The sequence below is a fragment of the Lissotriton vulgaris genome, chromosome 3_1 (genome assembly GCF_964263255.1).
Source record: "Lissotriton vulgaris chromosome 3_1, aLisVul1.2, whole genome shotgun sequence".
Taxonomy (NCBI): Eukaryota; Metazoa; Chordata; class Amphibia; order Caudata; family Salamandridae; genus Lissotriton; species Lissotriton vulgaris.
Genome location: NC_141689.1, coordinates 512316832 through 512328907, shown reverse-complemented (window position 1 = coordinate 512328907; position 12076 = coordinate 512316832). Strand labels below are relative to the sequence as shown.

The following is a 12076-nucleotide window of genomic DNA, read 5'->3' as shown; positions in this document are numbered from 1 at the left end:
TAAACATTAATCAGCACTCTCCTGAAAGGCTACAGTTGATATGGTGTGCTAGTGTTTTTTTTGTTGTTGTAATAAGCCTTTCTTTGCCCAATCTCTCGACTCAGTTGCACCATGTGTGGCTCTGACGACAGACCTCAGAGAAAGGTTTGTAAGTTTTTGGAGAATCTATTGTTTTAATAGAGGTCTCGTTACAATGTCCTAAGAGAAGATAAGTCAAGTATTTTATAATCAGTGATCTAGGATAGATAGTGTTACATTATTGCTATGTCAAAATAGATTGCAGCGTAAATTGGTTATGAAATGAAATTAATTTGTACTTGTAAAGCGCACTTATACCCCTACCGGGGTTTCCTGGCGCTGTACGCATACCGCTGTGGAACCCTTCCTGGCTTTTTCCTGGAAATGTCCACTCCTGGGCACCCCCAAGGTGAAGCCAGGCATTCCAGCGCTGTTGGGGCCGTTGCGGATATTAAGCAAACTATTGCCCAGAGTTGCAGAGAGGGACCCATGATTAGAATAGGCGCCGAGGCGAGAATTATCAGGTCCGAGGAAATTGAGCCCAGGACCCGCCGAGGCGGGAATTGTACCCTGGTCCCAGGCCAAACCTCTGCATCAGGGTCTGCCGCTCTAACCATTGAGCCACACTTCTCCACATGCTCGTTGTACCCGTATCCTATAATTCCGAATTAGAAATCCAACATTTAATCACTTGATGCATGTTATCCTCTACTCTTCGGTTACAGTCGACACTCCATTTTATTTGACTATTCTTGCTCGACACAAGCAGACAAAAGCAACAGAGCTTTGAGCCGAGTAACCGACAGAGTGATTCAGTACTGTTTAATGTGCCCTCAGCTGTGAATATGAGCCGCAAGCCAGCGACTCCTAGTTAGGGACACTGGTTGTATGCGAATCAGCATCTTGTTTTGCATGCTTATAGATTTGTAACATAATTCATCATCTGCTGCATAATCTGCAGAATTTAACAACAAAAAATTGTTTTTGTACCTCAAATAGATCAAAAGTTAGAAAAACTATGCTGTTTGCAGAGGTTAACTGGTCATCTTTCATTGTCATAATTATGTATTTGGTTGTTAAACTATTACTAAAGAGGTAAAATCTTTGCCCAGGCAGTACTATCGTGTGTAACCAGCATCGGCAAATCTATTCAGTCTCGGCAATGCAAGACATATTTGCTTTGTCAATGTGTTTCAGCATTGTATGGCCAGATGATAAGTGTTCACCAGGCAGATGCAGCACCCAAGCACCCACAGTAGAAGCACCATTACTCCTTTGTGTAACAGGCACACATGAAAAATGCATCCCAAATTAAATTTACCATTTGATAGCCAATAGATCTCGCCTTTGGGACCTTATAAGTGTTAGCCATGCAACAGTTGATGTTGTTGCACCAAGGATATTGTACTCTATAACTAAACACTTACAAGGTCTCAAAGGCGAGACCTATTGGCTATGCCAGTGCTTGTTTCATCATATCCCTGCCCCCTCTGCTCCCCATGTTTCTCATCACCCCTCCAGTTCATCCATAAAAGTACATCAAAGATATATTTTTTCCAGTGTTTCTCGAAAGAGCAGACCTTGATCAGGTTGTTTTTACTTTATCTCCTGCATTCCACTTAGTGCATAAAAGCCAAGGCATAGGCACACAAAGGTAGCCTTTATAGCCCTGATGAAGGGGCAGGCTGATACATTCGCTCAGCCTGTGAGGCAGAAGGTATACTTAGCATGACTGAAAGGCAATGTTTATACTACTAGCGGCCCATAAAATGCTCCATGGGCTGCTGTAGAGCACCAAATGGCCGAGCATGTGTTTAAGTTCCAAGTCCTGTGGAAAGTAAATTAGTCTTGGATAGAGTTTAAAAGTCTGACACTTCCTTACTCACAACCAGAGGCAGTTATTATGTTCTTTTACGTTTCTACAGCTAGTATTCTGTGTGTTGTTTTTAAACTACATCATGTGGAAAATAAGTTTTAAATTATGTTCAGTTTACTTTGTGGAAAGTATTTGAAAAATACCATGCCATTTATAAAGATATTGAATTCAGTGTGCCTTTCTTAACATTTTTTTGCCTTTCTTCCAGTATTTTCGTTTTTTCTTTTACTTCTATAACAGTGATTTATAAAGAAGCATTGGCAAAGCTAACTCCTCAGCACTTGCCTTGTAAAGGTGTTACATGTTGGATTTACTAATGCTTGTTTAGCAAGCTGTACAGCATAGGCAGTGTAACTGTATGTTGGATGTGGAAGGCTGCTTATCATTTTGTATTTTTTTTGCAGTTACAATTTGCAATACACTGCTAGGATTAAAAAAAGATGATTTGCGTACTGACAATACAAATCAATAGTAATTTTTTTTAATATTTATTTTTAATTGAAACACGCCATCTGACTGTACAGGATACACATAGCAAAATAGACAAACAATTCACCAACAAATCAGATATGTCATAATTATCAACTAATATGTGTTCAAATTTCGGTTCTCTTTCTCTCCACCCTTGCTCCCTCACCCCCAATTAGTGATTCGCCATCCCGATCCTGTACAGTCAATGGACCACATAGCATTCCCTGATAGCCATTCCATTTCTCCCAAATCTTTGTCCATTTTTGGGGGGCATACCTTTCCGCCTCGTACACCAGTCTAAGTCCGTCTTCCATTCCCTCAATGTCAGGACCTCCACCGCCCTCCATTTCTTTGCTATATTGCTTTTTTTGCTATTGTGAATCCTAGTGTTACTCACAGATGTTCGTAGGATCTGAGTCCCCCCAGATCTTAAACAGACACCATTTCGGCAATTTATTCTCAACTACATTATAAACTTCCCTCATGATCCTGAGTATCGCTTCCCAATATTGTTGGAGAGGGGGGGGGGCACTCCCACAGCAGGTGGAAGAAGGAACCCTCCTGTCCACAACCCCTCGGGCACAGCAGTGAGTCATGTGATGAGATGTGTTCTAGTGAGAGACCGGCAGAGCTGAGGTGTCTGGATGGTTGGTTAAACTGAATGCAGCTATTCGGGTTGGCAGGGCCTGTGTTGCGGAGTCCTTTGTTGGCGTGGGTGAGGAGTTTGAAGTGTGTGAACTTGTGTATCGGGAGCCAGTGGAGTTTCGTTAGGTGTGTTGTGATACGGGATTGGTGAGGGTGGCTGAGGACTATTCTGGCTGCTGTGTTTTGGACCGTCTGCAGTCTTCTTGTGAGCTGGTTGTTTATCCCTGCATGCAGTGTTCTCAGAGTCTAGTCTACCACGTAGAACAGGGGGCTATGTATTTGCAGTCCAAGGCCAATGAACATCTGTAAGTAATGGGAGACTGGGGTGGGGGGAGGGGCATCTTTTTGCATTATGCCACTGCCAGTAAATCCACCTTCAGGTCACTGGCCTGTTATTTATGTGGATACAGGAATTCCGGTTCACATATTTCCCATCTGGGCCCTGGTCTTTTATGGAACCTTGCAAGTGGGATGCTTAGGCAGACAGAGAGCGCCACCATAAAACAGGCGTAGCAATGGAAAAACAACAAAACCCTCCTGTACCTGTAAATTGCTTTAAGATAACCTCGGTGTTTGGTGTGTGTGGCATCTATTGGAAATTATGTTTCCAATCTTTTTTAGTTTTACAAAAACAGTTCCCATACTTTTTGTCAATAAAACAAATGTGTATCTTGTGCCCCTGGCTGAAAGGAAGGTGGCCTTCTGTTGTATGAAATCAAGGTCGAGACAGACAGTAAAAGAAGTTAGTAGCCTGTCATGGTAACTGCCACCTGTAAGAAATGTAATGTGTATAAAAGTTGATTAATTCGCTGCTTGGAAACGTGTATATGGTTTTGATTCACGGAGTCATTTGAGGCTTCGTAGTGTAAACATTTTTTTCTTTTTGAGAGAGAATGTGATATTAGCAGAGTTCTGGGTTGTGTCTGTCTAATGGAAACTTATACATAAAGGTCTGCACTAGGGACAATCTGGTTGCATGTTATTAAAAATTTATATTTGAATGCAATTGAAATATGAACCAACCAGGATTCAGTAGTTCGGTAGCCTTTACAGACCGAACCATCTGTAGTGAACATATTAACCAATTGAGCTCCATAACACTAAATAATACATTTTCCATCTACCACTTTAACTTGCATTTATTTTTTATCTGAGGTTTAGATTCATTTTATTTGTATTTACGTGAATATAAAAGGTCAACAAAATAGTTGCATAATATTATGCAATTTTTAGCCACTTATCTTTTCTTGTTCCCATTTCACTTAGGATCACAGTCCCCATACCGCATACCATTAGTGGCTCCTCCATAGGGGGCGCCAGGGCGTCGACCCACTGCATCTCTCTGCAGATAATTGCTTCAGGTGTTGCATACAGCTTTTACATGAACACAAATGATCTTAGATCGTTTGCATATAAAAGCTGAAATTGCTACTTGGCAGCAGAAGAGGGCTTTACTCGTTGTATTGCGCATGTGGCGGGGGCTATTAAAGCCCGGCCTCACACAATTACATATCTGACATGCTGTACTAGAGTCACGCAGTGCAGCATGTTAGATAATGGAGCTTCAGGGCTTGTTCATCATGCGCCATTTTACCCTATCAGAAGTCAGAATAGAGAAAAGGAGTTTACATCTAACCTTATGCCAGCTTCTGATTGGTTAGAAGCTCTTCAACCTCTGATGAGCTGCTTGCCAGAGTTATGCCATTCGGAAATCGTGGGCCGTGATGAAAAAGCATGCCAGCTCGTGGTGAAGAGGCCTGCCTAGGATGTTATTTATTTTGCAGTTTTACTTTGTGTGAGTGTGGGTGTCCGTGTGTGCCTGCGTGCCGGTGACTGTGTATGTATGTCATTATTCATGTCTGTATGATTGACATTCAATGCGTGTCTGGGGGTGTATATGTTTATATGCATAAGCGCGTGCCATAGGAAAGCACGTGGGGGTGGGAGGTCTTGAGCCCAGTGGATAGCGAGGACGGTAGCATGCAATTAACTAGTGAAATAATCCAGGCTGTGTAATAAAAGGCCTGTGAAAAAAGTGGGCTTCTAAATTGGTGAAAGAATCTGACTGCAGAATTCGTTGAGCTTTCTGGTTTTTACGAATCCATGCGACTGGCTTTTTGTGTTGGTCGTGTTTATTTCTATCACTACCACACAAACCAGTATGCAAAAAAACTGTGAGATATAGGAGGTGCTAGCGCTTGAAATTAAACGTGTAGCTACCAATAGAACTGTGTTGGATTCCCATCAAATAGGTATGTAGATCAAGTGTTCTCATTTGGTCATCCAAAAATGGGGTGGTATGTCTCTTGATCAATGAGACCCATCCATCGCCCTTACTCAATTGGGTCGCACCATCAATCGCTAAGGTACCCATGAACAAATGATAAAGATGGGATCGAGTGCAGTGCAAAAATCAAAAGATGTGTGAGTTAAAAACAAGGGGTAAAAGGATCAATAGGCGAAAAACTCTAATGTAATTTGTCCTTTCCCTCAAACAAACAAGAACAATGCAGAGGAAGCAGTCTAAACATATAACTGCATTTACAAGGCCAACATGTTTCAGCCGGTAGGGACAAGATCCCATGGCTTTCTTCAGGGCCAGAGTTCTAAGCATTAGCTACTGCATACATGAAGTGAACGTAACGACAATCTGTAAAGGATATACATACATAGTCCAAAATCGTGTTCCTCTGTACCAAACGGTGTCTCTTACATCTGAATAGTACAGGGAGTGTACCTCACCTTTCCTGGAACCCAGCTCAGGAAAAAGGAGGCCCCGCTCTGTCCGGCGTTGTCTCATCGCAGGACCCGAGCTCTCAGTAGGTCCTTCAACAGGTTTGTCCTGGCACACATTTTGATATAGAGACTTTTGTAGCTCTATTAGCGCCTAACTCACTTATGTACGAGTTTTGCAGCAGCTCGGAGTACTTGAAGCTCCGTTATAGACCCCCGGTTCTTTTGTTGTTAAGATTACAGTTAGGGGGATACGAACTGGGCAGGTCTTTAAATTTCCCTCAGACCCTCCTTCAATTGTTTGTGTTTTACTGCTACCTATAGAACAACAGGTGCATTTGCACCAGGACCCTGTAATGTGATCGGCCCTCCTCACTCCTGTTTTCACAGCCAGTCTGGGGCCGGGCGACCACATTTTCTTGCTTGAATTTGGGCCCAAGGTGGCTTTACTATGCCAGTGTGCTTCTATATTTTGTAAATTAGGGAAACACTATGGTCCGGTCTATACAGGGCATGTTCTGGATGTAGTTTGTAGTGTTCTTCATCTCTTCTCTTTGTGTATTTTTAAAGATCAGTGAGTCACTGACGCAGCACAAGCATATAAAAATACTGTGATATAGGCATTGTCCTCTCCTTGCAATTGAATTACAGCTGTTAGGATTATTTTCTGGTGGACAGAGCCAGTGGAGCAGGGCTTAATTTAAGTAGGTGCTTTCTGGTGCTCAGCACCGGCACCTAATCCTGGGCACCGGTGCTTACAGCACCAGTTAAGGACACACTTATTTAGAAGGCACATGATTTTCCCCAGAGACAATAGATGTTGAGCCACACAGACTCGAACTGGGTTCTCCAGCTCCGAAATTCTGCAGCTCTACCCATTAGGCCAAGTCCTCTACAGGTTAATAAGTGTCGGGGCTCTAGTCAGGAGGCAGTTTGCACCAGCACATTTCTCCTGTTAGCGTTGCCTCCTTGAGGAGAGCCCAGCACTTTTTATTTGACAAATTAACCACTGCAGTGGCGTACATAGTTACTGCTGTTGCAGTCTGACCTTTTAGTATATTTCAACAGTTCCTCCTCATATCAGATTGTTGAACCATTGGGGTGTTAGATAATTTAAGAAAATGCCATAAATGCAGTGGTTGTCATCTACTTTTTTAAATAACATTTTTTGGGGAAGGGGAGAACCCCAAACTCATCGCAGGGAGCTTGGGCTACTTCATTATGGTCACTCGGGACCATCCAGTGTAGGCATTTACGCCCCCACCTATTTGAAAGTTTACCAGCCGCCACTGTCTCATACTTTTTTTTATGCACACCAACCTCTAGATGACCTGCAAAATATTCATCTCCACAGCTCACACCAGCTACAGAACTGAGTGTTGTGGAAGCTGCTGCTGCCTGAGCTAAGACTCATGCTGGGGACGGGGCGTAACATTGGTGTCTCTAGATCTGATTTTTAAGCTGGATGAGCACACAAGGAACTACAGATAAAACTGGCAGGGCCACCTACAATGAGCAATCGATAAGATGTGCACATGTGTTTTATATTTGAAAAGGCAAAGGTTAAAGTGATGTTCTAGTTAGGAATTGTAATATTTTACTTTACAGTAAAAAAAAAAAACTCTGACCGTCAATGTCAAACCAAAGGCTAGAGGGACGTTATAGTTAGTTTAAAACAATATGTTTGACCTAATATTTTCATCTAACAAAACCACTGATATTCACCAGTCATAGTCCTCTCAAGTAACTACAACTCGTGCCTCGGTCATGCAGTGTTGTCATCAATGATGTCGTTTCAGATGTCGCATGTTATCCATAATGTTGTAAACATGTCATGAGTGATGTAAAATGGGAGGTAATTACCACCACCTCATCAAGCCTATGGGGTCAGGGTATCCCTAGGCTGCCCCATATATGTTTTTTCTTTATCTTTTTTCCAAGACAAGAGACTGAGTCCCCCAGTCCTAAAATGGCTGCTGCTACATCTTTGTTGAAGAAGTGGCATCCAATCAGATCTTATCTTTAGATCTCAATCAGACCTTCTCTTTAGATCGGTTGGATCCGTGGCTTAAAATAACCATACATTTAGAACAGTAACTTAAAAAAAAATATTGAACACATTTACGCAAAATCACAAAACGCGCTCTTTCTGGACCAAGGTATAGCTTTCTGCCAAATTTGGTGTAAATCCGTTCAGGCGTGAGGGCTATAATATACTTTTTCATTTATTTCAGATAGGTGCTGTTTTTAGGTCTTGCTTAAGACAGTGGACTCGCTGTCTGTTGGGAGACCTTTTGTTAGCTTACAGATGGCTAAGAGCCTGCCCATTGCGTACTATTGGTAGGCTTCATTGTTGCTTTCATTTGCTTGCTTCTAATTTGTTACCTTGTGTGGGCTTCAGTTCCTTGGACCTATTGCTTGTGACAATTTACTGTTTCATTTTCAGGAGCGACTTTTTTCTTTCGGTTTAAACACTACCAGAGTGTGCGCTTTACAGCTGTCTCCCTTGTGTACAGCTCCCTCTCCACCACGGTTGTGCTGCTCTTTGCTGCCCACGTACTCCTGCTGAACTTAAGTGCTTATCTCACTCCTGTATTGTTTTTGCCTGTGTGGTTTTCCACCCACCTCCATGTTGCACTTTTTTTTAAAATCCATCTGCTTCGCTCACGGTCCTCTCTCCCAGTTCATTTCCCCCTCCATATTCCTTCCCTGTGCCCTCCTTGTTGCTTTTTCCCACTTGTGCACCCCGTTACTTCACGCTCCCTCTTCATGTTGCTCCCCCCTCCCTGTTGCTTCCCCCTCCTCCATGTTGTTTCTCCCACCCATGTTAATTATTTTTTATTTACCAATCCAACACTGATCGGCAAACAGAAAAAAAGTGCCTGTGTCATTTTGTAGACACACACATGCTTGGTGCGTGCCTTCAAAATGAAACTGCTGGCGGCGTATGCCTTTTTTTAAATCCATGATTCACGGCACTGGGGTCACTGTTACAGCATGGCTAGAGCCATTAGCAAAACCAATAGGTTCCAAGGCGCGACGCATTGCCTTTGCCAGTGCTTGTTTGCACACACCTGTAACTTCTTATCGTGCCAGCATTTTGGTATCTCTAGTCTTTAATAAACTATTTTTTAGTGCAGATTTAAATCTTTAAATTTATAGTCTTAGGTACCACCATGGGATATTCTTAGATGGCGCTATAGGATTTGGGGTACTTGAAAAAAGCACGTGACTACTAATTGAGGAATCAAATGTTGACTACGTAGTTAATAATACAATAAAACATTTTTTTTTTTTGTAGGTGGATAGAAGCCTGCTTAGCTGAAGAACTGCCACCCACTACTGAACTAGAAGAAGGCCTGCGAAATGGAGTTTACCTAGTTAAATTGGGCAAATTCTTTGCACCGAAAATGATTTCTGAAAAAAAAATCTATGATGCGGAGCAAATTCGATATAAGGTAATTTGGACGTTGTCATATAGAAGTTCAGAATCCTGCAATGTTTTTGGTTGACACAAAGTTATGGTTAATGGTCTCATGGTAGTCTCAGTGGTGTTTAATAATCTGTGAAAATTGGTAGGTGTTTGGTTAAAATAGATATTGCTTTTAAGGATATAATTAATACATTAACACATGTTTAAAACCATTCCTTGCACACTTTTATTATACTACAAAAGGAACAGTGCACACAATGTGTCTTAACCCCTTCCGTGCTCCCGTCGGCCAACGGCCGACAGGAGCACTACCTCTCTAGTACTGCGAACGACCGTTGGCCGGCAGCCCAGCTCACCCTTAGAACGCCTGCCGTGGTTAAGGCGTAAAATTAGTTATTAGCTGTACAAGTCAAATAACTGCTAGCTAATGTTGGGCAAAGATGTTTGATGGAAGGTTCAATGATGAGATGTAATTATTTCTACTGTGCCTTTAGATTTGTCAGACTTATTTCCACATGGTTAGCACACTAGTTTGACTGTGCATGTATCCTAATGTTTTTTAGTGAGCTATCTGCTTGTACTAGGTTTGGTTGTTGACAAAGTGTTTGTGACATATCAGCATGTTTAGATGGATCAGAAAGGGAGGTTAGTGGATAGTCATGATGCCTCCATGTGCAACCACAGACCAGAGGTTTGGTATAAATGGGGACCATCCAGGTGGAGCTCTGTCCTCTCAATACTCTAGCTCATCAGATACCCACAAGCTTCGTAGCCTGGTTAGCGTAGGTGCTGTATATACAGCATAGGAGTGGGATGAAAATCTTCAGTAATCACCATAAACTCACCCTGGGAGTACACTGTAATCTTGGTCCAGGTAATACAACCTTATTATGCTTTTTTTCCTACATACTCGTATCAATAAGCTCTGTGACAAAAACACAATAGGATCACCTCACACCTCACAGGTCACAGGTCACTCACTTAAGACACCAAAACACTTCACACAGTGGCTCATATCAAGTACAGCACCCTTACACGCCCCCACTGAGTAGTATGTTACCCATCCAATAAGGTGCTTTGGTGCTCGACATTGGGGTATGAGGCAATATACGGTTTGTTTTTTAAAGTGTCTGACAATTTGAAAATTGATTTCAGGATGTTTCAGTATAGATCTGATCTGTTTTATGCAGTTTAGGGCTTGAGTTTGTGGATAGCTAGGTCTCTGAAATGTCTCAGCTGATAAGGAATCGTAGCAATGCTTCCTCCATATTTTTTTTAATCCTTAACATGTTTGCTAATGTTTCAATCTTTCAAGCACTAATTGCCGAATTATGTTTGGGGACAAGCTCATTGATCAGGTTTAGAGGTTTTACAATGAAGTAATTAGTAACTTCCTTAGTGGTATCTAGGATAGATGGGAACAATGCAACACATTTCAAGAGGTTTTTTTAAGGGAACTCCTGAGAGTTGTGGAACAGTTGAGCTAAAGTTTATTTCACAGAGCTTATAGGTAGGCCATTACATGAACTAGTTGCATGGTCATAACAGTCTAGTTTGACAGAGGATTCAAGGTTGTTTTAGTTGGTAGCTGCTGCAATCAGATCTAGGATATTTCCTTTGCATTGTGAGGGACATAGAAGATTATAGGAGGTTGAGTAGGAGGCAAGTTGATGTGAATGTGTCTGCATTCTCACCCTTCTTCAGAGAGAGGAAGAGAGAGGTCCTCTACTCTTCCAAAGGGGGTGATACGAACTCTTTTGATTCATGTTCTTTAATTGTGATGTTATTGTGTGCTGTTCTGAGAGCCTGTTAATCCTTAGTTGGCAGATTTGTGTTAGCGGGTAGAGGTAAGACAGATGGAGGTAGGTCATGTTCCAGGTTGCAATTGTTAAGAATCAGAATGTTGCATGTTGTAAAAATAAGCAGATCCTTGAGATGAGGGCTGGGGATGTGCATTCTCTCAGATGGCCGGGGGGGGGGGGGGGGGGGAGATATCAATCAATCATGACACTTGTATAGCGCGCTACTCACCAGGTAGGGTCTCAAGGCGCTGGGGGGGGTACGTTACTGCTCGAAGAGCCTGGTCTTGAGTTGCTTCCTGAAGGAGAGATGGGCCTGGGTTAGCCGGAGGTGGATGGGGAGGGAGTTCCATGTCTTGGCTGCCAGGTAGGAGAAGGATCTTCCACCGGCGGTGGCTCTGCAGATGCGTGGAACGGCGGTGAGGGTGAGGCTGGTCGACCGTAGCTGGCGGGTGGGCGTGTAGTAGGTCAGGCGGTTGTTGAGGTACCTGCGGCCCAGGTCATGGAGAGCCTTGTGTGTGTGGGTGAGGAGTTTGAACGTGATCCTCTTGCTGACGGGGAGCCAGCGCAGGTCTCTCAGATGGTCCGAGATGTGGCTGTGTCGGGGGATGTCCAGGACGAGTCGTGCGGAGGCGTTCTGGATGCGTTGGAGTCTTTTCTGAAGTTTGGCTGTGGTTCCGGCATAGAGGGTGTTTCCGTAGTCCAGTCGGCTGGTGACGAGCGCCTGGGTGACCGTCGTCCTGGTTTCGGTGGGGATCCATCGGAAGATCTTTCGGAGCATGCGCAGGGTGTTGAAGCACGATGATGAGACGGCGTTGACTTGTCTGGTCATCGAGAGGGAGGAATCCAGGATGAAGCCCAGGTTACGTGCGTTGTCCGTTGGCTTGGGAGTGGTGCCCAGGGCAGGGGGCCACCAGGAGTCGTCCCAGGCAGAGGGAGATGATCCTAGGATCAGAACTTCCGTCTTGTCTGAGTTTATTTTCAGGCGGCTGTTCTTCATCCACTCGGCGACGTCTTTCATCCCTTCGTGTAGGCTGGCTCTGGCAGTGGCTGGGTCGTTGGTGAGGGAGAGGATCAGCTGTGTGTCGGCGGCGTAGGAGA

The 12076-nt window shown here is 43.5% G+C and overlaps 1 protein-coding gene across 2 annotated transcripts in view; it reads left to right on the top strand.

The window, feature by feature from the left end:
- IQGAP2 (IQ motif containing GTPase activating protein 2) overlaps positions 1–12076 on the top strand; it is a 1114959-nt gene that overhangs the window by 451465 nt on the left and 651418 nt on the right. For both annotated transcript variants that reach the window (XM_086960756.1, XM_086960757.1), the window contains exon 3: positions 9045–9201. In XM_086960756.1, coding sequence (XP_086816882.1) covers positions 9045–9201 — 157 coding nt within the window. The remainder of the gene's footprint in view (positions 1–9044; positions 9202–12076) is intronic.